The sequence below is a fragment of the Bufo gargarizans genome, chromosome 2 (genome assembly GCF_014858855.1).
Source record: "Bufo gargarizans isolate SCDJY-AF-19 chromosome 2, ASM1485885v1, whole genome shotgun sequence".
Taxonomy (NCBI): domain Eukaryota; kingdom Metazoa; phylum Chordata; class Amphibia; order Anura; family Bufonidae; genus Bufo; species Bufo gargarizans.
In genome coordinates, this window is record NC_058081.1 from 162,661,378 (window position 1) to 162,689,090 (window position 27,713).

The window sequence follows — 27,713 nt, forward strand, 5'->3', positions numbered from 1 at the left end:
AGTGATCAGATAATCTATTGGTGTAATACAGCCCTAAATTATATTTGTCTGACTTGGGAATCCACATACAATCAAGGTCCAGTGCAGATAAATAGCTTTTCAGTTTGTAAGTAACCACTGACTACTTCTCCACGGAGAGGGAGTGATTCTCTCCAGCCTCCCTCTACCAACAGCAGTTTTACTATTTTGCTTTGTCCTCTATTTGCATTGTGAGTTTTGTAGTCCTGTAGTTGTTTTTTTTCTTTAGTAATGAGTTAAGATAAATAAATATTATTAATATACCAAATTAAACTATGTGCATTGACAGAGAACGTTAGCCTCCAGTTCACTATTTCCTGCAAAGATGTGTTGATTAGGTTTGTCTGCCTGTGCACTGACTTCTGCATGTGTCCTGGATTTTGACCCATTGCCGGCTGAACTGACCTCTGCCTGATCTATATTTTGACTCTGAGCTGTCCGCCCTGACTTTGGACTGTTTATCGGATTGCACATTTCCTGCCTAGCCTGACCTCGGCCTGTTCCTGACAGTTTTACCTGATACCTCAATGCTCCACACCGGTGTCTTTTGACCCCCATGGGTCAGCCGTCACTTAAATAGACACTACTCCAAGAGGAAGCAGCCTGGTGGTTCTCCTGCAACAGAGTCCAGATCCCTGTACAAGAGTTAAAGGGTGAAGACCAAGGGGCCACTTACATGCCCTCAGAAGTGGCCCAAAGCCAAATCTGTTCAAGTGATACAGCTGATCCACATCCGCTTCGTGACAGATATGAACGCATAAATCATGTTTAACTTGTATATATAATAGTAGCACTGAAACTTTCAACATTTAAAGGAAAGAGGTCATTTTTAGAATATAAGTATAGAATAAGCAATACATGAGTTAGAAAGAAAGTATTAATGTTAGCTGGACTTGTTAAACTAGTTTTGTATACTTATGAAAAATTGGTTTAAAGGAAAGGAGATGTGCTATTCAGTGAGAAGAGATCACATATACAGTACAGACCAAAAGTTTGGGCACACCTTCTCATTCAAAGAGTTTTCTTTATTTCCATGACTATGAAAATTGTAGATTCACACTGAAGGCATCAAAACTATGAATTAACACATGTGGAATTATATACATAACAAAAAAGTGTGAAACACCTGAAAATATGTCATATTCTAGGTTCTTCAAAGTAGCCACCTTTTGCTTTGATTACTGCTTTGCACACTCTTGGCATTCTCTTGATGAGCTTCAAGAGGTAGTCACCTGAAATGGTTTTCACGTCACAGGTCTGCTCTGTCAGGTTTAATAAGTGGGATTTCTTGCCTTATAAATGGGGTTGGGACCATCAGTTGTGTTGTGGAGAAGTCAGGTGGATACACAGCTGATAGTCCTACTGAATAGACTGTTAGAATTTGTATTATGGCAAGAAAAAAGCAGCTAAGTAAAGAAAAACTAGTGGCCATCATTACTTTAAGAAATTAAGGTCAGTCAGTCCGAAAAATTGGGAAAACTTTGAAAGTGTCCCCAAGTGCAGTCACAAAAACCATCAAGCGCTACAAAGAAACTGGCTCACATGCAGACCGTCCCAGGAAAGGAAGACCAAGAGTCACCACTGCTGCGGAGGATAAGTTCATCCGAGTCACCAGCCTCAGAAATCGCAGGTTAACAGCAGCTCAGATTAGAGACCAGGTCAATGCCACACAGAGTTCTAGCAGTAGACACAGCTCTAGAACAACTGTTAAGAGGAGACTGTGTGAATCAGGCCTTCATGGTAGAATATCTGCTAGGAAACCACCGCTAAGGACAGGCAACAAGCAGAAGATACTTGTTTGGGCTAAAGAACACAAGGAATGGACATTAGACCAGTGGAAATCTGTGCTTTGGTCTGATGAGTCCAAATTTGAGATCTTTGGTTCCAACCACCGTGTCTTTGTGCGACGCAGAAAAGGTGAACAGATGGACTCTACATGCCTGGTTCCCACCGTGAAGCATGGAGCAGGAGGTGTGATGGTGTGGGGGTGCTTTGCTGGTGACACTGTTGGGGATTTATTCAAAATTGAAGGCATACTGAACCAGCGGCATGCTATTCCATCCGGTTTGCATTGAGTTGGACCATCATTAATTTTTCAACAGGACAATGACCCCAAACACACCTCCAGGCTGTGTAAGGGCTATTTGACCATGAAGGAGAGTGATGAGGTGCTGTCACCGGACCTGAACCCAATCAAGATAGTTTGGGGTGAGCTGGACCGCAGAGTGAAGGCAAAAGGGCCAACAAGTGCTAAGCATCTCTGGGAACTCCTTCAAGATTGTTGGAAGACCATTTCAGGTGACTACCTCTTGAAGCTCATCAAGAGAATGCCAAGAGTGTGCAAAGCAGTAATCAAAGCAAAAGGTGGCTACTTTGAAGAACCTAGAATATGACATATTTTCAGTTGTTTCACACTTTTTTGTTATGTATATAATTCCACATGTGTTAATTCATAGTTTTGATACCTTCAGTGTGAATCTACAATTTTCATAGTCATGAAAATAAAGAAAACTCTTTGAATGAGAAGGTGTGTCCAAACTTTTGGTCTGTACTGTATATCTAATGAATTTAGGAAATAACATTTACAATAATTTGCTATGGCCTATGTGTAAATGCAGCTGCTTACTGAATACAGTGTCAATACATTGCCATAATAGTTTGGTTTCTTTATGATATAAAATTTTATTGGAATGGTTTTGCATTGCCACCTGCTGGTGAGAAATAGAAATCTATGTGCCACACATTACTTCTGGGTGAGAAGCTGAGTCCCTAAGGTTGACAAAGAGTGTCCAGAGTTGAAAGACTTGCATATCCATAATTAGAACAATGTGCTGTATACGGATATATTGACACCTGTGTATTTGTGTCTGCGTTTTCAAAAGGTATGAAAAAGATTTGTTTCTCGAAGCCTATTGAATAGTATGATACCAGTGCTGTGCTCAGAACACTGAGCGAGTCAGACATCCTCACCTGTCACAGCATGAGTTACAAACTGCTAATGTATCCTACCTACCTGTTTTCAGTTTTACTGTAGGTGGATTTTTGTGTCTGGGGATTTTTTTCATCATACAGGCAGAGAAAGGAGAACTACAGGCTGTTGGAAGGTGAGAAAGATGTCAGGCTTAGCACACAACCAACATTCTTCACCTGTCCACAGGACAAGTTTTAAATGTATGATCTCTGGGGGTCCAAGTCCTGGGAGCCCCAGCAATTACAACAAAGGGAGTCTTGAGTCCCCTGTGTGAAAGGTGTAATGGTGTGACCATCATGCATCACTTGGCTATTTTTGGCAGTCCCATTAAAATTAATTAAATGGTGGTTAATCATGTGCACTACCACCCCATTCACACAAGGGACTCGGGAACCCAACCCTTTTAACATCAGACCAGTGGCGTACCTCCAATATCGGCAGATCACGCAGCTTCTATGAGCCAGTGGAGAAAAGGGGCCTGCAGTGAACCAAAGGACCCACCCCCTAATTATTCTCATTACTGTCCAGCTCCAGTATAGTATCCCTATCATCAGTGGAGAAAGCTAAAGGACCTGTGATGATCTCATCACAGGTCCTGTACATCTAGTAAAGGAACTGCACAAAGAATGGTGTAGTTCCCAGGTTAGATAGGAGCTTCTGCCAGGACCTGTAATGACATAATATTCAGCATTACAGGTCCTGTACATCTAGTAACTGCACAGAGCATGGTGTAGTTCCCTGGTTAAATAGGAGCATATGCCAGGACCTGTGATGACTGTGATCACCACAGGTCCTGTACATCTAGTGAAGGAACTGCACAGAGCATCATCACCGCTCCTGGAGAGCATGGAGAAGAACTGCAGGATGAGCTCTCCACTGAGACTAGAATTGAGTACTTAGAGAAGGTCCTCCTTCTTTCTTTCTTCACTTGCACCCCTTTCCCTATTTCTACTCATATCTCCACAGATTGCAGATCCTCAAAACATGGATACCGGCCCGCACACGGCCAGCCCTATACAGAAAATGCCTATTCTTGTCCACATCTGGATGCGGACCTGTAAATATGGCCTTCTGAATGAATCCTTATATATATATATATATATATATATATATATATATATATAGTACTGCAGACAGTTACAACCACTATTACCTCATGTACCTCACACAATAACCATAATATATAACTGACCACATATATCTGTACACACTGCACTATTGTACCTTGTACTTCTCACATCAGTACACTGCACTCTCTTTTTCTCTCTCTCTATGTATATATAAAACACAAAGAAGAATAAGCCAGCGCCTCCATGATGTATATAAATATAAGCGCAAGTACATGGACTCCAGTCCAGCCACCACCAAGCCGGCTCCCCATAGAAGTGAATGGGAGCGTACTGCGTATGCGTGGCTCCTGCTCCCATTCATTTCTATGGGGTGTAGGAAGGCGCAAGGGTCCATCATTGACGGAAGGTACGTGTCACCGAGGTTCCTGGCCTCGGTGAGATAAGAACCGGCAATTTTGTGTGTCAGCGGCAGCTAGTGCTCGCTGACACTGTTGTACTTATTATGGCTGTAAAGCCAATCCGGGACGGTTCTTATTGGGAGCAGCCAAAGAGCAGGGTGGGTGGCTGTTCCCCTCATCCAGGACAAATTTTGGGCTGGGGTTTAAAAACCCAGCCAGCAGCTCAGCTGGGTGTGGTGTGATTCTCCAAGTGATACTGGAGCTGTGGAATCTCTGTGTTTTTGGGAGCTGATCCGCCATACTGCAAGGCTGAGAGCTGCATGAGAGCCGCCTGCTGGGAGTCAGGCGCCCTAAAGCCTGCTGTGGTCTGCCAGGTGATTTATGTTATTTTGGGAGCTCTTGCTGTGTGAACTAACACCAGGACCCTGTAAAGCATTGCTTTTTTTCTCTTCTGCCTTTTCTGTGTGAATAAACACTGGACTTTTGTTTTTTCAACCATGGTCTTGCCTCTCTATTGCGTCCGCTTACCCTGCCTACCAAAGCAAATCCCTACAGGGGCCGATGGAAATAGCTGAGCCAGCGCTCGGCTATTTTCGCCGGCCCCATAGAAAATGAATGGAGGGCGGCTGCGCATGCGCAGTGCGCCTTCCTTAACTTGCGGGACTCCGTTCTCGATATAGGTGCACGTCCCAGCGGTAGAACTCGCATCTATAAGACAATGGGGGCATATCCTAGCGATATACCCCCATTGTCCATGATGAGACAACCCCTTTAATGCACAAAGAGACAGGTAAACCGTGAATTTATGAAAGTGTAAACTGCATTACTGCTATATGAAAAGTAGAAGCTCTTTGCGCATACTATTGATCAAAAATATGGTGGCACAACAGTCGCCGCTATCTGCGACTTCTCCCTACTCACACCAGATCTATAATTGTGGGCTGTTTTAGACGTGGAAAATGGTCTAAATGTAAGACGGAAAGGAAGCTGTCTTACATTTAGATGGATGCGCCGAAGTTATGGAGAGGCTAGCTATGACCCTTTATTAAGACCGGCGTTTAAAACGGCAGTCTTAATAAATGTGCCCCATAGCTTATACATATATATATACATATATATATATATATATACATACATATATATATATATATATATATACACACACACACACACACTGCATCTATTAGACAATATAATAGATGCAGTGGACACAGGTATTTAGTATACACAGCAGTGTAGTGATATGTGAGGTATGAGGTATAACTGATGTAGTGTGTACAGATATATAGTATATACAGCACAGTACTGATATGTGAGGTATGAGGTATAATAGATGCAGTGTGTACAGATATATAGTATATACAGCAGTGTACTGATATGTGAGGTATGAGGTATAATATATGCAGTGTGTACAGATATATAGTATATAAAGCAGTGTACTGATATGTGACGTACAAGTTATAATAGATGCAGTGTGTATACATATACAGTATATACAGCAGTGTACTGATATGTGAGGTATGAGGTATAATAGATGCAGTGTGTACAGATATATAGTATATACAGCAGTGTACTGATATGTGAGATACGAGGTATAATAGATGCAGTGTGTACAGATATATAGTATATACAGCAGTGTACTGATATGTGAGATACGAGGTATAATAGAGGCAGTGTGTATACATATATAGTATATACAGCAGTGTACTGATATGTGAGATACAAGTTATAATAGATGCAGTGTGTATACATATATAGTATATACAGCAGTGTACTGATATGTGAGGTATGAGGTATAATAGATGCAGTGTGTACAGATATATAGTATATACAGCAGTGTACTGATATGTGAGGTATGAGGTATAATATATGCAGTGTGTACACATATATAGTATATACAGCAGTGTACTGATATGTGAGGTATGAGGTATAATAGATGCAGTGTGTACAGATATACAGTATATACAGCAGTGTACTGATATGTGAGGTATGAGGTATAATATATGCAGTGTGTACACATATATAGTATATACAGCAGTGTACTGATATGTGAGGTATGAGGTATAATAGATGCAGTATGTACAGATATATAGTATATACAGCAGTATGCTGATATGTGAGGTACGAGCTGTAATTTATGCCTTATACCTCACATATCAGTACACTGCTGTATATAATGGCCAGGAATGGGTAGTGGTGTGTGGGAGGGGCTATGAATGGGGCCGAATTTAGATTCTTGCTATGGGGCCCAGTGATTTCTTTGTATGCCACTGCATCAGATATTACAAAGTTCACGTATTAACATGGACTATTTTTTTGCAAAACCGTGGGCATAACACATGAGATAAGATGTGTCATGGCATACTATACAGTGCAAGGCAAGGAAGATTTGGTATTATATAAGGAGTTGTCTCTGTTCATGCTGGTGGCCTCAGCAAGGAGGCGATTTTGCTGGGGAAAGCTATGGCCGCCAGACAGAGCCCCTGCAGTTACTGAAACGTACCATGACATGGCAGCCATGTAGATGAATGGCCATCTTTGTAATACAAAGATGACTTGAGGTCACCAGAATGGGAGCTGCTTGTCCAGAAAGGGTCTCCGTTCTGGTTCATAAAGGGGGTTCCTGAGCGCTGAACCCCCTCTATGACTAATAGGGAATATGGGCATGGGTTATCTTCATGATATCTGTCAAAAAACTAAATTCCAGCACTGAATGGAAGAGAAAATACAAACCGGATTCCCAAAAAGTTGGGACACTAAACAAATTGTGAATAAAAACTGAATGCAATGATGTGGAGATGGCAAATGTCAATATTTTATTTGTAATAGAACGTAGATGACAGATCAAACGTTTAATCCGAGTAAATGTATCATTTTAAAGGAAAAATACATTGATTCAAATTTTCGCGGTGTCAACAAATCCCCAAAAAGTTGGGACAAGTAGCAATAAGAGGCTGGAAAAAGTAAATTTGAGCATAACAAAGAGCTGGAAGACCAATTAACACCAATTAGGTCAATTGGCAACATGATTGGGTATAAAAAGAACTTCTCAGAGTGGCAGTGCCTCTCAGAAGCCAAGATGGGTAGAGGATCACCAATTCCCAAAATGTTGCGCAGAAAGATAGTGGAGCAATATCAGAATGGTGTCACCCAGCGAAAAATTGCAAAGACTTTGCATCTATCATCATCAACTGTGCATAACATCATCCGAAGATTCAGAGAATCTGGAACAATCTCTGTGCGTAAGGGTCAAGGCCGTAAAACCATACTGGATGCCCGTGATCTCCGGGCCCTTAAACGACACTGCACCACAAACAGGAATGCAACTGTAAAGGAAATCACAGAATGGGCTCAGGAATACTTCCAGAAACCATGGTCAGTGAACACAATCCACCGTGCCATCCGCCGTTGCCAGCTGAAACTCTACAGTGCAAAGAAGAAGCCATTTCTAAGCAATATCCACAAGCTCAGGCGTTTTCACTGGGCCAGGGCTCATTTAAAATGGAGTGTGGCAAAATGGAAGACTGTTCTGTAGTCAGACGAGACACCATTCGAAGTTCTTTTTGGAAATCTGGGACGCCATGTCATCCGGACCAAAGAGGACAAGGACAACCCAAGTTGTTATCAACGCTCAGTTCAGAAGCCTGCATCTCTGATGGTATGGGGTTGCTTGAGTGCGTGTGGCATGGGCAGCTTGCATGTCTGGAAAGGCACCATCAATGCAGAAAAATATATTCAGGTTCTAGAACAACATATGCTCCCATCCAGACGTCATCTCTTTCAGGGAAGACCCTGCATTTTTCAACAAGATAATGCCAGACCACATTCTGCATCAATCACAACATCATGGCTGCGTAGGAGAAGGATCCGGGTACTGAAATGGCCAGTCTGCAGTCCAGATCTTTCACCTATAGAGAACATTTGGTGCATCATAAAGAGGAAGGTGCAACAAAGAAGGCCCAAGACGATTGAACAGTTAGAGGCCTGTTTTAGACAAGAATGGGAGAGCATTCCTATTTCTAAACTTGAGAAACTGGTCTCCTCGGTCCCCAGACGTCTGTTGAGTGTTGTAAGAAGAAGGGGAGATGCCACACAGTGGTGAAAATGGCCTTGTCCCAACTTTTTGGGGATTTGTTGACACCATGAAATTCTGATTCAACATATTTTTCCCTTAAAATGGTAAATTTTCTCAGTTTAAACTTTTGTTCCGTGATTTATGTTCTATTCTGAATAAAATATTAGAAGTTGGCATCTCCACATCATTGCATTCACGATTTGTATAGTGTCCCAACTTTTTGGGAATCCGGTTCGTATGACTTTTATCCCATGGAACAGCGCATACCTGACTAGCCATGATGTTTTTTTATCAGTTTGGGATGAAATAAAAGCTACATGTTACGTTGTTGTACTTGGTGCTTTGCATTTGGTGGGATCCATTTGCAGAATTGGGCTCCGGTGTATTCTTTTTGCTCAGGTGAGTAAGGAGGGGTGAGCTGACCATTAGCGTGTGTTTTACTGTATATGAGACAATCCCTTTATTTTCTTAATAGATTTGTATTTCCACAAATCCAAGTAAAAATGTGGACTCATTGTACTGTGTGTATCTTTTCCATTATACTGAGCTCATACTTGGGGAGGTCAATGTATATAGAGGTGATATAGATATTAGAAATACAGTGTTATGTATTAAATTCATGTGTAACCTGATAATACTAGGTTACACAAGAATGGTGAACCTGGTAGGTGGATTATCAAATGATCAGGAACAGGCACAGAAAAGTATAGAAATCTTAAAGGGATTTTCTGGGGAAATCTTAACGGGGTTAGCACCTGGGGCAATTTGTCATGTAACTTACATTCTGAGCTCTATTGGGGACAGAACGTGATGATGTCTGTACAGCGCTGTGGAATATGTCAGCACTATACAAGTAAGTAAAATAAATAAACTCTATCATGTGCCGTTCCTCTATTATTGCTTCCAGAAGCTTATAAAGGTCCATCTAGCTCAGCAGTTTGCGGTTGTGCCCCTGCACAGTCTGACACTATCCAATCAGTGCTGCCAGTGTCAGACTGTACAGGGACACCCCCCCCCCCTCACTGGTAACACCCATCTGGACCTTTATTGCAGACTGCTGGCAATGCATTCATACATTTCTATAGGATATAACTGAGTACTGACAGTTGGCTCTGCCATTTTTCTGTGGGACTGGCTGACAATCTAATCTGTAAGGGGGCCTTGAGTGTCCCATAGATGGCAGGTAGACAGCAAAGTAACCAATAGTTTTATGTATAAAAAAAAGAATATCAATGCCTGATCCATTGGTATTGCCGGGAGATAATCCATCGCCAGTGTGTGTCTGACAGTGGCTTTTGTATTTCACCCCATTGAAAGAACATACATGTGCATTCAGCCAACAGCTATGGAAGGTTTATGCCACCTTTACAGTATACAGTATTGCAATCTACCAAACCCGCTGATATCAGCAGGACCTCCCATCATCTAATGTGTATGGAGCCTCCTGAATCTCCCTGACATCAGTTGGATTTCTACTGAAATCCAGTTTGTTCTTGGGATGATAAGCTGCTGCCAGAGGAGTCTCTGAGTACTGAGAATACTGTTAGCCACACGAGTACTCAGCTGATACCTGCAATATACAGACATAAGTATCGGGACACACATCTTACTCATTGAATCCAGGTGTTTCATTCAGTCCATTGCCACAGGTGTATAAAATCCAGTATTTAGCCATGCAGTCTGCTTTTTCAAACATTTGTGGAAGAAAGGGTCATTGTAAGGTCCCTTTCACACGGGCGAGTATTCCGCGCGGGTGCAATGCGTGAAGTGAACACATTGCACCCGCACTGAATCCTGACCCATTCATTTCACTTGTGCGTTGCATGAAAATCGCAGCATGCTCCTCTTTGTGCGTTTTTCCACGCAACGCAGGCCCCATAGAAGTGAATGGGGTTGCGTGAAAATCGCAAGCATCCGCAAGCAAGTGCGGATGCGGTGCGATTTTCACGCACGGTTGCTAGGTGACGATCGGGATGGAGACCCGATCATTATTATTTTCCCTTATAACATGGTTATAAGGGAAAATAATAGCATTCTGAATACAGAATGCTTAGTAAAATAGCGCTGGAGGGGTTAAAAAAAAATAAAAATTTTTTTACTCACCTTAATCCACTTGCTCGCGCAGCCGGCATCTCCTTCTGTCTTCATCTTAGCTTTGTGTAGCAACAAGGACCTTTGGTGACGTCACAGTCATCACATGATCCATCACATGATCTTTTACCATGGTGATGGATCATGTGATGACCGGAGTGATGTCACGACAGGTCCTGTTGCTACAAAAAGCTAAGATGAAGACAGAAGGAGATGCCGGCTACGCGAGCAAGTGGACTAAGGCGAGTTAAAAAAAATTTGGGGGGTACCAAACACGCGTGATTTTTCTCACGCGAGTGCAAAACACATAACAATGTTTTGCACTCGCGCGGAAAAATCGCGGGTGTTCCCGCAACGCACCCGCACATTTTCCCGCAACTCCCGTCTGAAAGAGGCCTAAAGAGCTCACTGAGTTCCAGCGTGGTCCTGTAATAAGATGCCGCCTTTAGAACATGTCAGTTTGTGAAATTTCTTATCTCCTAGATTTTCCAAGATCAACTGTGATATTATTGCAAAGTGGAAATGTACAAAAACTAAGCTACAAAGTCACAGACCACGTAAAGTTACAGAGCTGGGTCGCCGAGTGCTGAAGTCCATAAAAAAATCACCGTTTTCAATAACTGCAGAGCTCAGAACCTCTTCTAGTATTAATATCAGCACAAAAACTGTGCCAGGGGCTTCATTGCATGGGTTTCCATGGCCAAGCAGCAGCATGCCAGCCATACATCACCAAGCACAATGCCAAGTGTAGGATGGAGTGATTAAAAAAACTTCTCTATCTGGCAGTCTGATGGAGGATTCTGGGTTTCATTAATCCAGCATCCACGTTTTTCAATAGTCCAGCACAAGAGTTTCCACGCACTTTAGAGTTAAAGGGGTTTTCAGAGATGTTTCCATGTGATGTCAATGGTTTCATGGCCTAGGCGCAGCTCATCCCCGTTGAAGTGAATGGGACCGAGCTGCGATACCAAGCACAGCCAATATACAATGTATGGCCTATGCTTGGAGAGCGTGGAGAAGGCAGCGGTGCTCCTGCTAGCGCCGGTGCCTTCTCAAACAGCTGATCAGCGGGAGTGCCAGGTGTCGGACCCCCGCCAGTCAGATACTGATGATCTATCCAGAGGATAGGTCATCAGTTAAAACATCTCGGAAAACCCCTTTAGGATTTCTATACTTTTCTGTGCCTGTTCCTGATTATTTTATAATCCACCTACCAGGTTCGCCAATCTTGTGTAACCTAGTATTATCAGACTACACATACATTTTATACATAACACTGTATTTCTCAAAAATGTTCTATTTATTGAAAAGAGCTTATTACATCTAGAATGAACATATTACATGACATGTCCTCAACAAACACAATGTACAGAGGAACGACACATTGCCATTTTATAGTTTTCTTTTATACACCAATTTCTCTTGACATATTTTATACATTACAAAGGGGTAAGTATATTATTACAATACTTTACGGCTTCTAGGTTTAATAACTGTGTGACAGAGCAGATCTAACCTGGTGTATGCCTGAGATGGAGAAAGTCTCGGTCATGCTGTGACTGACCAGCTTTACAGAATAGAACAGCCTTCATTACAACTAGTGTGTAATGTCCATCTTCAGTAAATGTATATCAGATATTACCATACAATGACAGTCAATAGTAAAGCCTGTATTACACCTGTCAATCATCTTGCAGTGTAATAACGTCGCCGATTGTTCATCGGGCAAAAATATCGTTTGCAGGCGGCAGATCGTGGTGTCTAATAACAATCTGCCGCCAGCAAACCACCATACAGCATAGCGATCGCTCCTCCCCATGCTGTGGAGGAGATCTCTGCATGTAATAGCAGGAATCTCCTCCGCTAGTGAGCAGGTGATTGCCGGGAGGGAACCGATCGTCTGCCACATTGGGGTGTGTAATACAGCAATAAATCATTCTGTCACTGCTTTACCACGACTGTCTTAGGCCTCTTTCACACGAGTATATTGAAATCGGTCAGTATTCTGGCTCTGGATTACGCACGGATTCCGGATGATATACCACCAGTATTGCTTCAGGATTTACAAGCGTACTCTTTCCTCCCTGCATTTTGATGCACTCCAGAGACTGTAATGGGCGTATTTGGAAACAAATACACACATAATTCAGCGGATTTGAAATACTGACGGAAATTATACGCCCAATTATACGTGAGTTCATTAACATTAGCAACAGATTCCAGTGCATAAAACCTGATCCATATACGGATTTCAAATATGCATGTGTGAAAGAGGCCTTAAAAGGGAGCCTGTCAGCAGAAAAATCACTTTCAAGCCGGGCACAATGCCGGAGAGGGCTAGCTCCGCATGAAATAAATGTAACATTTTGTCATCCATTGCTGCATTCTGGAGGAAAAGTGCTCTGTCAGCAAGATAAACCCGCATACACCGGGCATACTGCCTGGTAAGGTGGATCGTGTTGTGTGCAAGGACCCCACATTTGAAGCAAAAGATCTGTCTTTATTCAGAAATTCCTACATTTATCTTTATGCTAATGAGATGCTCTGAGCACCAAGGGGTTGTTATAAGCCCCTTGGAGCACCACTTTACCGCCACATTTCTGCCTTACTCACCCCTTTGCTTTCAGTGATTGACAGTGCCGGGTATCATCAATGTTACCATGCCTAGCCCTGAAATCACAGGAGCAGGGACTAAGCTATCAAATGGCGCATGCGCTAGATCTCAGAGCCAGGCGTTGGAACAGTGATAATGCCCGGCCCTGGAGAAGAAGCAGTGCTCCAAGTACCTCATAAGGCCCCCTTCACACGACCGTATGGCTTTTTCAGTATTTTGCTGTCTGTTTTTCACGGATCCGTTGTTCCATTTTTTGTTTCCGTTGTGTTGCCGTTTCTGTTCCGTTTGGCAATAATAGGACATGTTCTATCTTTCAACGGAACAGAAAAATGGGAATACGGAAGCCGAATGCATACGGAGTACATTCCGTTTTTTTTTTGCGGAACCATTTAAATAAATGGTTCCGTATACGGAAGGCAAAAACCGGCCCGTTAACGGAAAAAAAACGGTCGTGTGAAAGAGGCCTAAGAGTAAAAATAAAAGTAGGAATTTCTCAATGAAGACACATCAGATTGCTGCAAGAAAGGAGTCCTTGCCCTCAGCATGATCAACCCTACCAGGCAGTATGCCTGGTTTACTAGGGTTGATCATGTTGACAGATATTCTTTAATTTATAAGCAAATGAGCTGTAGCTTGTACCGATAATGGGCCTGAGCCGCTCTGTGCACCCTGCCAGTCCCTGCCTCTCCTTCTTGATTGACAGGTTCTTGCATTGTCATCTCGCCTGGCCCTGAAATCTCGCACCTACATGGCCTCTTAGAACATCGGCGAATGTGCAGTACAACACAGTGTCCCACCCCATCGGCAAAGATTTCTACTGCGCATGTGTCAATGTGCTAACGGATGGCGCAGGCACAACATTTTCAGGAAAGGCTAGATGACAATGCCAGAGATTGGCCCTGTCAATCAAAAAGAAGAAGAAGGAGCTGGTAGAGGAGGGTGCAGGAGGGACTCACTGGATATGAATTAAAAAAAAGTTTTACTTGGAAGGCTGCATTGGGTACAAAAATGGTATCATTATAAAATGCTGAGCTAGCCGTAACAGGCATTAAGCTCGGTTTGAAATGGATTTCCCTGCTGACAGACTCCCTTTAAGAAGACCCCCTCATCACTCTATATACATTATACTGTATTGTGACTGGATTGTACCTGTACAGAACAGCATACCACGAATATAAAAACATGTGCAAAATATAAAAAGGTACAAACAGCACCTAAGTTCTGTGACCTGTCACCCTTGTAGTTATATTCACACTCTCTCCAATATTGTAGGGTAAATTACTGCTAGTAAATGTGAATAAGGCTAGGGCTATACAGTGACATATAGGGTACAACTACATTGCAACATGTGTCGCACGACATTCATGTCGCACCAATGTCACGTAACATATTATAATGCTAGTCTATGGTGTCGCACTGCAACATGCACAAAAATGCATCTTGGATGGGTTGTTTGGGACTGTCATGCCACAGTCGCAGCATGTTGGAGTGCGACACCATAGAATAGCATTATACAATATATTGCGCAACATTACTGCGGCAAATAGTATTACTTCTGTCCTCCACTGAGAGCAAAGGTAGGGTGGGTTCACACTAGCGCTATGGAGTCCGTTATGGCTTTCCGTTATAACAGGGTTATAACGGAACATAACGGAATCGATAAGACAGAAGGACGGATCCGTTTTGCTGCCCATAGACTTGCATTATGGCGGAATGCAAAACGGACGCCTTTAAAAAGGCTTTCCGTTTGATCTCCGTCCTAATAGAAGTCTATGGGAATCTAAACTGATCTGTCTGGTTCCCGTTATGCAAGACAGAAAACAAAGTCCTGTCGACAGGACTTTGTTTTCCGTCTTGCATAACGGGACCCAGACCGATCCGTTATGTTTTCCCATAGACTTCCATTAGGACGGAGCAAAACGGAATACCTCTTAAAGGCGTCCGTTTTGCATTCCATCCTATGGATTCCGTTATGTTCCGTTATAACGGAAAGCCATACGGACTCCATAACGCTAGTGTGAACCCACCAGTAGACATACAGGATAACTGACAGCTAAACTTATCTGGTTTTGCCCAGTTAAAATACCCGGAGCTATCAGTTACTAGTAGTTGGCCTCTCTCACACGGTCAGTATGTGGTCAGTATTTTTCATCAGTATTTGTGGAAGTGGAACCTGCAGAGAAAAGGTAGAATAGAAATATCTGTGCCTCTTCTGTGTCTTGGACCCACTCCTGGTTTTGGCTTACAAATACCGATGTTAAAATACTGACCATGTGAAAGAGGCCGTTCTGGGATTTGTATAGCCTATAGTTATGCCATTTACTAGCTAGTGTGAATAAGACCTTAGACTGATGAAACCCCATGTGTGATCCACTGATAGGTTACATCACATCAGGTCATTTCTACCATATTATTACATGAGCTGGATATAGGCTTTCACAATAATATATAAATGAATAGCACCATAATCTTATACAAGGATATAGACAATTCAACAGGGTGCCCAGAATATTAAACACTGATATTCCATTGAGTGCAGTATACAATGTCATTCACAGCTAAGCATATCGTTTTGTAATATTCCATGCAAAATGATCAGCGGTGTAAACCTATCCGTAAGTGAATATAATGCCGCAAGATGCAGTCTAGCAGATTCTCATTGTACAATATAATGTACAATAGGATAGAAAAAGCTGTTCCACAGAATTTTAAATCTTATAATCTGGGCTGCAAACTGCCCATAAAGGGTTAATCTACCTGGTCCTACAGGTTCCCACCATACAGCTCCCGGAATCAGAGTTTTTAGGAGGCTGTATACTATACCTGTCATCCAGCTGAAAATGACATTTGGAAAGAGCAAAGACCAATGCATAAGGAGCAGACCAAGAGGATCGGTGACCAGGAATACCTGGGGCATTTTTTATTTTATTTCAAACAATTGGTTACTGAAATAGCTGTGCGCCTGCCACCTATGGGATGCTTAGGCGAAGTCAGATGGCAAAATCAGTGGCAAGAAAATCAGTAGCTTAAACTGGTCATTTTTGGTGGCAGATTTGTAATTTGCTGGAGGTTTTAGAGGAGTTTTTACAAAGAGTATTAGATGAGTATTTGCTTGAGGTTTCGCAGCTTACACATTGACTTTTATAAAAATCTCAATCAAATCTGCTTCCAAGGAGTAACATGCCACTTCTCAAGCATTTTTCAAAACAGCTACTGAAAAAAAAGTTACCATTTTACACTGTGCACAAGGTGGAGTTTTTAACATTAAAGTCAATGGGAAACTGTTGAGTTTTGAATGTGGATTTAGCAGCAGAAAACACCCGTGAAGATATCCTTAAGGGCTCATTCAGATGGCTGTATGCTGTCTGCAAAAATACGGATCGGTTTTTTGCAGATTAGAAGTAGACCCATTCACTTCTATGGGGCCCTTTTCTTCCATTCTACGGCTCCACAAAACAAATAAAACGTCCTATACTTGTCAGTGAATATCAGGACTTGGCCCAATTGAAGTCTATGGGTCCGCAAAAATGCAGAATGCTGAACTGTCCGCAAAAAAACAGATCCGTATTTTTGCGGACAGCATACGGCCGTCTGAATGAGCCCTAAAGATATCATCTCTCCTGACATGTCTGTTTGCCAGCACCTAGGGCAATTTTTTATGTAACTTAGATTGTGAGCTCCATTGGGGACAGAAAGTGATGATGTCTGTACAGCGCTGTGGAATATGTCAGCGCTATACAAGTAAGTAAAATAAATAAACTCTATCATGTGTCGTTCCTCTATTATTGCTTCCAGAAGCTTATAAAGAATTGGCAGCAGTCTGCAGTAAAGGTCCATCTAGCTCAGCAGTTTGCGGTTGTGCCCCTGCACAGTCTGACACTATCCTATCAGTGCTGCCAGTGTCAGACTGTACAGGGACACACCCCAACTGGTAACACCCATCTGGACCTTTATTGCAGACAGCGGGCAATTCATTCAAAAATTTCTATAGGATAGAACTGAGTACTGCCTTTTTCCATGGGACTGACTGGCAATCTAATCTGTAAGGGGGCCTTGAGTGTCCCATAGATGGCAGGTAGACAGCTATTTCAGTAACCAACAGTTTCACATACAAAAAGAGAATATCAATGCCTGATCCTTTGGTTCTGCAGGGAGATAATCCATCGCCAGTGTGTGTCTGACAGTGGCTTTTGTCTTTCACCCCATTGAAAGAACATACATGTGCATTCAGCCAACAGCTATGGAAGGTTTATGCCACCTTTACAGTATACAGTATTGCAATCTACCAAACCCGCTGATATCAGCAGGACCTCCCGATCATCTAATGTGTATGGAGCCTCCTGAATCTCCCTGACATCAGCTGGATTTCTACTGAAATCCAGTTTGTTCTTGGGATGATAAGCCACTGCCAGAGAAGTCTCTGAGTACTGAGAATACTGTTAGCTGTTACCACAAGAGTACTCAGCTGATACCTACTGTACTGTATACAGACATAAGTATCGGGACACACATCTTTCTAATTGAGTCCAGGTGTTTCATTCAGTCCATTGCCACAGGTGTATAACATCCAGCACTAAGCCATGCAGTCTGCTTTTTCAAACATTTGTGGAAGAAAGGGTCATTGTAAAGAGCTCACTGAGTTCCAGCGTGGTACTGTAATAAGATGCCGCCTTTAGAACATGTCAGTTTGTGAAATTTCTTCTCTCCTAGATTTTAACTTTAAGAATGACAGCAACTCAGCTACAAAGTGACAGACCGCGTAAACATACAGAGCAGGGTCGTCGAGTGCTGAAGTGCATAAAAATCACCAATGTTCTGCTGACTCAATAACTGCAGAGCTCAAAACCTCCTCCACCATTAATATCAGCACAACAATTGTGCATCGGGAACTTCATGGCAGGAGTTGCCATTGCCGAACAGCAGCATGCCAGCCGTACATTACCAAGCACAGGTGTCACGGACGTACAAAGACATACAGACGTCCCAGCGACAGTGAGTGGCAGGAGATCTGTGAGACTGGCAACACGTGGTTTGATTTGACAGGTTTACCTTGTGGATCAATAGGTGTCTGTGTTGTTTCTGGTAATGGCCACACCCCTTGCCTCCAGGTGTTGCTAATGTGGTCATTTAACCTTCCTTATTTATAGTTGCTTCTCCCACAATGCTGTGCAGTTTATAGCTTCTGTGCCTGTGGATAGTTTGTGGTTGGATCTCGGCTGAGATCCTGGTGTTTCCATAGGCCTTTTGAAGTTTAGTCTTTCCTTTCCCTTTTGTATTTTGTTTGGGTTCTGTGTGTTGCATTTCCCTATTGTTTGTATACCTGAAGTAGACTCCTGTTCGTCCTTCCTTTTGGAGGAGCAGGTAATCTCGTCCCTACCATTAGTACCAGGGTCTTAAAGGGCTAGATAGGACTCCCTTTGGGGTCTGTTCATACTGGTAGTCAGTCAAGATTTTGGTTAGGGTTTTCACTAGGAGGTGTCTATCTTCCTTCCCTAGTTCTCATGCCTGATTCCCTGTTCCCCCCTTCCCTCTTATTTTCAGTGTGGTGTTTCCCTCTCACACCAAAGCGTGACAGTAGGATGGAGTCCACCACTGGACTCTGGAGCAGTGGAAACATGTTTTGTAGAGTGATGAAAAACGGTTCTCTATCGTGCAGTCTGATGGACGTTTTGGGGTTTGATGAATATCAGGGGAAGGTTACCTGCCTCACTACATTGTGCCAACTGTAAAGTTTGGTGGAGGAGGGATAGTGCTATGGGGTTGTTTTTCAGGGGTTGTGATGGAGGGTTGGGTCTTCTTTCGTTCCAGGGAAATCTTAAAGCTTTAGCATAACATTACATTTTGGACATTTGTTTGCTTCCAGCTTTGCGGGAACAGTTTGGGAAAGCCCCTTTTCTGTTCCAGTATGACTGTGCCCAGGCCATAAAGGCATGGTTGGGTGGAAGTAGAGGAACTTCAGTGGCCAACACAGAGCCCTGACCTCAACTCCCTCGAGCATTTTTGAGATGAATTTGAGTGGAGATTGTGAGCCAGGCCTTGTCCCTTAAAATCAGTGACCTCACAAATTCTCTTCGGGATGAATGGTCAAAAATTCCCACAGACACACTCCAAAATCATGTAGAAAGCCTTCCCAGAAGAGTGGAAGCTGTTCTAGCTGCAATTGGGGGGGACCAACTCAATATGGATTTAGAGTGGCATGTCATAAAAGCTCCTGTAGGTGTAATATGTATCTGTCCCGATATAGTGTATGTTACGTGTATGACCAGCCTTACTGTTGGTTTTTACCATTTGTAGTTTGTCTGCTCTGTTATGGCTAACAAGAAAATACATAGCAGGAAAGCGGCACACGAAGGTCATGACTGACATATCATTAAGACTACGACTGGGCATCTGCTACAAGTGTATATTGCATTGGCAGCATGCATAGCCAAGACATGGCAGAGCTGTATATGTTTCACATATGGGAGTACATGAACATCTGAGATTTAGCCCCTAGTACAAAAAGAAGCGTAAGACATGGTACCCTGTGCACATTAGATAAATGTGGGTGTAAACAGGACCTCTTGGCATGAGCTTAGAGTCTCGGATTCAGCAGGAAGTATTATATTTTATCACTACAGCTGTATTATACTGTATGACATGACTTTGTGTACATGGGGGGCATCTATGCAGATGAATTCAAGCACTTTTCTAAGCAAAGCCAAAGTTTGTATCTGTTGCTTTGGGCATTTTAAAGGAGCCTAAACAACAATTTACAACTCTACATAAAAATGAAAATGAAATCAGGATGGATCATACATGAAACTATTGAAAGATGGCAATGCACTGCCAGGTGCCCTGTTAAAAAAGAAACAGGGAACGTTACAGCACCCCATGGTTGGCAACGTCAGCACTCCATTGACACAATTATGAGCTATACGTCACCCTAAACCTGTTTTGTATTAACATATAGAAAGTACAAGTGCAGGTTTTGGAAGAAAAAAAATATGTAGTGCTGTTTTAAAGTCTTCGGAAGTCAGCAATTTAAAGTAGTCCAAAAGGACTGCATTACATTAGTGCAGCGATGAGTCTTGGAAGTTGGCCTCCCCTTCTTCCAAAAGAAGACAGCGTACGTAAATTCATCTTGGGCGACTTTATTGATGATCCCTTTCAACTCTTTTTTGACGCACTGTATAGACAAAACAAATTAGCATATTGTAATCCACACATATAGTTAAGAGCACAGAACATAGAAATCAGTTATAAAGTCAAATAAATCCTGCCATTTGACAAAATATAGTACCAGTAAAGGCCACCAGGTGGCGACAGCGTCAACTACATTGTATATTGATGTGCATTGCAGTCTCTGCATATGGTTACTACAAAAATATGTTGCTTGTACAAAATGTGAAAGAATCCAATTGGATTTTGCTTCAGCTCATGTTTGTTCCTACACATTCCACCTGCTGCTACCACATTCGTTGTCATTACAAGAATCTATATGATGCATCTGTATTATTATGCAAATGAATAAGTTGCTTTTACATATAATTACATTCAGTAACGCACATTTAGTTCATACTGTACATTGCTGTAGCAGGTTCTTGTAACTCCTCAATAGTGGGTGGGATGAGCAGCCGTAATTACACTGCACCACCGCTGCAATGTAGACAGCATGCAGAAAAACAGCGAAGATCCCGTGCGGCCACTTCTAACAGCTGATCAGTGGGGGAGTTGGATCTCCAACGATCTGAAATTCATGACCTATTCTGAGGATGGGCTGTCAAGTATTCGGGTACGTCCACACAGGGACTTTGGACACAACAGCTGTAGTGGGGCTGCCATAGGAATGGATGGGGTTGCAGCACATTTGCTGCGACTGAGACGTAAATTGTAAAAAAATAAATAAATAATCGAGCAGTGTTTGAGCTGTGACCACATTCATTCCTATGGCAGCCCTATATCAGATTGACGGAGATCCGACCCCCAAAATCACTGTGTAGACGTACCCTTAGAAAGAAAACACATGCTCTCTTCCAGTAACAGTGGTACGTCACATGAATCTGGCTGTTTCTGGGGAAAGATTTTTTATATTTTTTTTCATTCCGGACAGCCCCTTTAAAAGGACCATTTACTACATATCTTCATTCTAACCACACTTTGTGCCCGCAAACAAAGAAAAGACCACGATGACTGTAATTATGTTTTTAAAATCTGAAATAACTTTCAACTCACATAGTGGCCTAGAGACTGTCTCAAAGTTGCATGTCTGTCTTCCAGAAGAAAACTGATAAAGACAACCCTAAAATGGTATAGACAGGGCCAGCAGATCTATCACTCTCAATCCATTCATACACATGCATGCTTGGCCAAGCGTAGTATTGGGGAGGGGAGAAAGCCACCTCCCTGGTAGCAGCTTATTTCACCAAGAACAAAAGGATTGGCAACTGAAATCCAACCTGCCTGATCCTTATCTCCCCTACATCTGCTGTTGGGGGAGAGTCGGAAGGCCCCCATACAGATTCACCAAATTTGGCTGATTTGGCTTACATAACTAATGTGTATAGCTGGCTTCAGCTGAACCTCAGAGTTGATGTTTATATGTTTGGATCTAAAAGGTTTTGCAAGTCGATCATCAGGGGTACCAGCAGCAGAACCCCAGGTAATCAGCGGGTATGGTTTTTGGATGATTTCTAATAATTGTAATAAATGTTTCCACTTTTTAAGGCAGCAGCTAATATAGAGGAGCTTGGAGTGGGAGCCCATCAGTGATATCCATGTGCCCTACTTCTGTATAGCAGAGGGTTGCCCTGATAGGACAGACATCATATCTCAGCCGATATTTAGGCCCCTGTTGAATGTACTGGCTGCCTGAATTTTTTCTTTCTCGATTACTTTATGGTTAAATACATTTAATTGTACGTTCACACTCAGGCTCGTACTGGCCCACAGGGGTACAGGTGAATCCCACGGTGGGCCCCTAATGAAGGTGGGCCCCTAGTCTCCCACCCCCTGCACAAGTGGCACATAACACAGTAGACGTACTGCACTACATACATACATTCAATGTACAGCACCTCAACCAGCCTATGTTCTTATAAAAATCTTGATAGATTATTACAGAAACTCCCCAGTGTATTACTATAGACACGACCAGAGCTGAGGTGACTTCTAGGTGTAGAGGAAAGCTGCCAGTGTCCTCTGCTCCCCAGGACCTACCTTCTCAAAGTTGCTGCAGGGACCCCCATATTCTCCATCTGATAGAATCTGCTGTGTGAGCAGGTAATATATGACTGTATCTGTACGGTGGGCCCCAAAATAAATTTTACTGATTTTACTGACCCCAGTCCAACACTGTTCACACTATAACCCTGCCATTTTGTTATTGGAACTGAGCAAAGCATGCTATGTTTCTGAGAAAGAAAGTATGGGGCCTAATATGCACTGCTCGCTGCTGTCATCCATTCCTATTTAGGCCTCATGCACACAACTGTATCTGTTTTGCGGTCTGCAAACCGTGGATCCACAAAACACGGAGCCCAGCTGTGTTCATTACGCCTGTAGAAATGTCCTATTCTTGAAAGAATAGGGCATGTTCTATCTTTTTTGCAAGGCCGCGGAACAGACATACGGATGCAGACAGTGCTGTCTGCATTTTTTGCGGCCCCAAAATACAGTTGTGTGCATGAGGCCTTACAGGGATAACATACATACAACCAGGGGCGGACTGGGAACTTAAAGTGGCCCTGAAAAAAACCCTTAAAAGTGGCCTAATGTTGGGGGGGGGTCCAAATTGACAAAAGGCAAGGCAACACAAGTAGGCAGCATCAGCAATAGCATAGTGCAAAATACCTTCCCATCAGGACCATATACCACAGGGCAGCAGAATATACTGCCCCAAAAGCTGTCCCTCTGTGGTGGCCATCAATAGCTGCCATTTTCTGCCCTCCTCCTCCAGTTGTGTCTAATTAAGATATGTAGCAGGGACTTAGGACATGAGATCTGGGCCACAGTAGATGAATTCAGGAGGACATGTGCGGTCTCTGGCCAGGTACATGAGTACCTGATTCTCACAATCGGTACATAATAAGCTCTCAGTGGTAACAACCAAGGGCAGAGAGGAAGGCTTGGGCGGCCCTCTGGGCATCCGCCAGCCGCAAAATTTCCCTGTAAGGTCTATGGCCAATCCGCCCCTGCATACAACTGTGGCATACAGAGCGTAGGAAGGGATGCACCTTATCTGAACACTGTTTCCTCTGCATTTATCTGTAAATAATAATGCCGGGTGCTTTCATATTAGTAATACGCTCAGTACGGCTCAGGGGTCAATTCCCTCAGTTGTGCCATTCCTATCTGTAAAGAAACTAGAAATACATAGAAGGAAAAGTTATGATTCTGTTACTTCACTAAAATTAGACTGAGAAGCGATCAGAGGGGGGAACTTCCCCCTTCTCCTGCTGACACAATCTGGAAATAAATGTAGATGACTCAGAGTTGGAAGAGACGCTTGGTTGGGCTACAAGAGTATGCGGCTGCCAGACGGCATTACTATCTGATCGGTATTTTTGATCCAGGGTAGGAAATGCAGTAGTTTCCAATCTCATTACCATTTCCACCTCTAGTCAACCAGCCCTGTGTTATTTCAATGTCAACTGCACAGCATCAAATCTCGTGTCCGGTATATTTTATGCACCTCTACGTTAGATTTCTTAGTCTGAAGACTTTAATATTTGGGCGTTTCTCCTGAGAGCTGAAGGCACTGCTCACAAACCTCAGACACAACATGCCGGTGTGGATGTGTCAGGCTAAAAGCTTTATGTTTATTTTCAGTCCCAAAAAGCAGAACTGTGAATACAGCTCTGCAATATATCTTACCTTTTGAATACATTTTCTATACTACTACTACTAGAAGTCTCTATATGAATATAAAAAAATGGTGGAGCATTTACATACAATGTGTTCGAAACCTCTTCAGATGCTTTCACTTTTTTCACATTTTGTTATGCTGCAGCTTTGTGCTAAAATAAAAAATAAAAAGATACAAGTTTTCCCCCATCATTCTGTACTCAATACCCCATAATGACAAAGTAAAAAACAGAATGTCTGAAATCTTTGCTAATGTATTAAAAAGGAAAAACTAAAATCTTGCATTGACATAAGTTTTCAGACCCTTTACTCAGTGCGTAGCACCTTTGGCAGAGATTATAGCCTCCAATCTTCTTGAGGTTTACACACCTGTATTTGGGGATTTTCTGCCATTCTCCTCTGTAGAGCCTCTCAAGCTGTCAGGTTGGATGGTGGGGATAGTCACTGGGCAGCAACTTTCAGGTCTCTCCAGAGATGTTTGATTGGGTTCAAGTCAGGGCTCTGGTTGGGCCTCTTAAAGACATTCACAGAGTTGTCCCTAAGCCACTCCTGTGTTGTCTTGGCTGTGAGCTTAGGGTCATTTTATTGTTGGTAGGTGAACCTTCGGCCCAGTCTGAGGTCCAGAACGCACTGGATCAGGGTTTCATTATGAATACAGTTTCTCTGTACTTTGCTCCATTCAGTTTTCCATTAACCCTGACCAGTCTCCCTGCTGAAAACCCCCCACAGCACGATCCTGCCACCACCATGCTTCACTGTAGTGATGGTATTGGGCAGGTGATGTGTAGTGCCTTGTTTCCTACAGACTTGACTTTTAGAAATGAGCCCAAAAAGTTCCATCTTGGTTTCATCAGACCAGAGAATCTTGTTTCTTACTGTCAGAGTCCTTTCGGTGCTTTTTTTGCAAAATTCAGGCAGGTTCTCATGTGTATTTTACTGAGGAGAGGTTTACCAAGGCCCTGTAAAAACATCTCAAAGATGATCAATACTTACAGTATTTCCATTTGAAATTGTTGTTTTTCCTTTTCAATAAATTTGCAAAAATTTCTACAATTCTGATGGGGTATGGAGTGCCGATCGATGGGTGAAAACTTGACTTTTTATTTTAGCACAAGGCAGCAACATAACAAAATTTGAAAAAAGTGAAAGGGTCTGAAGACTTACCAAATGCACTGTATGCAATGACTATACTCTGCTGCTTCACATTAGGAGCTGCTTTCCCTGATGTCTGGTTAAAAAAGACTTTCTTATCGTTGATGTCTGACATCTGTTGATCATACTGGTATAGCATGTGATACCTGGTATCACTTGCAGTCCCACTGCTGGGTGCTCTGTGCTGGTAATGATATCACATCAGAACTTACCTAAGTCATTATTATTTGTAATGGCTGCAGCTACCCGGGTCCTTGGACCTTGCCGTGTAAACTGATATCCAAATTTAAGAATTGCTGAGTTCTCTTCAAGCATCTGAGCAATTTCCATCTCCACGGCAGTCCCCAGCTGCTGTCTCTGCAGACAAGGAAAATGATGTGAGATACATCTGAGCTACAGCATACAATCCAGTGATAAATAAATTATTATTATACCATTACCTGATTAGCAATCTTAATCTCTGAGAGGGTTCTGTTTTGCTTCAGAGCTTCTACAAGAGCCAAAATCCCAGTTCCCGTTATGAAGTTTGTTTCTACGTTGAGACTCCTCAATGTTTTATTAACTTTTAACATATCTGCAAAAGCCTTTCAAATGATAGTTTGGTAAGTGATGAATAAGGCACAGACATTAATACACGCTTTTGACAGCTCCCCTAACTCTACATATATTTTAAGTGTAGCTCCATCTACCATATGTTCCCCAACCTAAAGCGATGGGTGCTCCCTTAATTCCGCATGTCACATAACGCTACAGTTGAAATCTAAAGTAGAGTTACTTTGCAAACACTGGGGAGAATGTATCAAGCCCTGTGCTCCAGAATTCTGGTCTGAAAAAGTTGTAAAATAGGGCATTGTGACTTTGCGGGCTTATTTATGCACACATTTTTCTACTTTTTGCATGTTTACACCACTCATTCCAGTTTTGAAAAGTGGGTGTTGCTGTCTGTCAAGCTGATTTAAGCCAGATCTATTTACTGGAACTTATTTTTTCAATTACTACTCCAGAGTACAAATTGGAGTAACATATCAAGACAGACTTAGGCCTCTTTCAGACAGGCGTTGCGGGAAAATGTGCGGGTGCGTTGCGGGCACACTCGCGATTTTTCCGCGCAAGTGCAAAACATTGTAATGCGTTTTGCACTCGCGTGACAAAAATCGCACATGTTTGGTACCCAAACCCGAACTTCTTTACAGAAGTTCGGGCTTGGGATCGGTGTTCTGTAGATAAAATAATAGCATTCTGAATACAGAATGCATAGTAAAATAGCGCTGGAGGGGATAAAAGAAAATAATAATTTAACTAACCTTAGTCCAGTTGATCTCGCAGCCCGGCTTCTCGTCTGTCTCCTTTGCGGAACAGGACCTGTGGTGAGCATTCATTGCAGGAACAGGACCTGTGGTGACGTCACTCCGGTCATCACATGATCCATCACCATGGTAAAAGATCATGTGATGGATCATGTGATGACCAGAGTGACTTCACCACAGGTCCTGTTCAGCAAAGGAGACAGACGAGAAGCCGGACTGCGCGATCAACTGGACTAAGGTGAGTTAAATAAAAAAAATGTAACCCCTCCAGCGCTATTTTACTATGCATTCTGTATTCAGAATGTTATTATTTTCCCTTATAACCATGTTATAAGGGAAAATAATAATGATCGGGTCTCCATCCCGATCGTCTCCTAGCAACAATGCGTGAAAATCGCACCGCATCCGCACTTGCTTGCGGATGCTTGCGATTTTCACGCAACCCTATTCACTTCTATGGGGCCTGCGTTACGTGAAAAATGCTGAATATAGAGCATGCTGCGATTTTAATGCAACGCACAAGTGATGCGTAAAAATCACCGCTCATGTGAACAGCCCCATAGAAATGAATGGGTCGGTATTCAGTGCAGGTGAAATGCGTTCAACTCGCGCATCGCATCCACGTGGAATACTAGCCCGTGTGAAAGGGGCCTTAGGGTGGGTTCACACTAGCGTTAGGGATTCCGTTATGGCTTTCCGTTATAACATGGTTATAACGGAAAATAACGGAACGTCCAGACAGAATGCAAAACGGAAGCCTTTAAAAGGCATTCCGTTTGCTTTTCGTCCTAATAGAAGTCTATGGGAAAGCATAACGGATCCGTCTGGGTCCCGTTATGCAAAACGGAAATTAAAGTCCTATCAACAGGACTTTGTTTTCCGTCTTGCACAATGGGACCAAGACGGATCCGTTTTGATTCCCATAGACAGGTGTCCATTTTGCATTCAGTCATAATACAAGTCTATGGGCAGAAGAACGGATCCGTCCTTCCATCTTATGGATTCTGTTATTTTCCGTTATATAACGGAAAGCCATAACGGAATCCCTAACGCTAGTGTGAACCTTAGGCTACTTTCACAGTCGTGTTTTGTGCGGATCGGTCATGGACGGAGTCGCTCAGATAATACAGCAGTCTGCAACCGTTCTGAACGGATCCGTTTGTATTATCTTT

The 27,713-nt window shown here is 42.7% G+C and overlaps 1 protein-coding gene across 2 annotated transcripts in view; it reads right to left on the reverse strand.

Annotated features, from left to right (window-relative positions):
* Nucleotides 1-18,697: 18,697 nt before the first annotated feature.
* LOC122929642 (tropomodulin-2-like) overlaps nucleotides 18,698-27,713 on the reverse strand; it is a 104,601-nt gene continuing 95,585 nt past the window's right edge. For both annotated transcript variants that reach the window (XM_044283274.1, XM_044283275.1), the window contains exons 8-10: nucleotides 25,675-25,818; nucleotides 25,447-25,591; nucleotides 18,698-20,405 (exon numbers count right to left, since the gene is read on the reverse strand). In XM_044283274.1, the coding sequence (XP_044139209.1) occupies nucleotides 20,371-20,405; nucleotides 25,447-25,591; nucleotides 25,675-25,818 (324 nt within the window). In that variant the 3' untranslated portion in view covers nucleotides 18,698-20,370. The remainder of the gene's footprint in view (nucleotides 20,406-25,446; nucleotides 25,592-25,674; nucleotides 25,819-27,713) is intronic.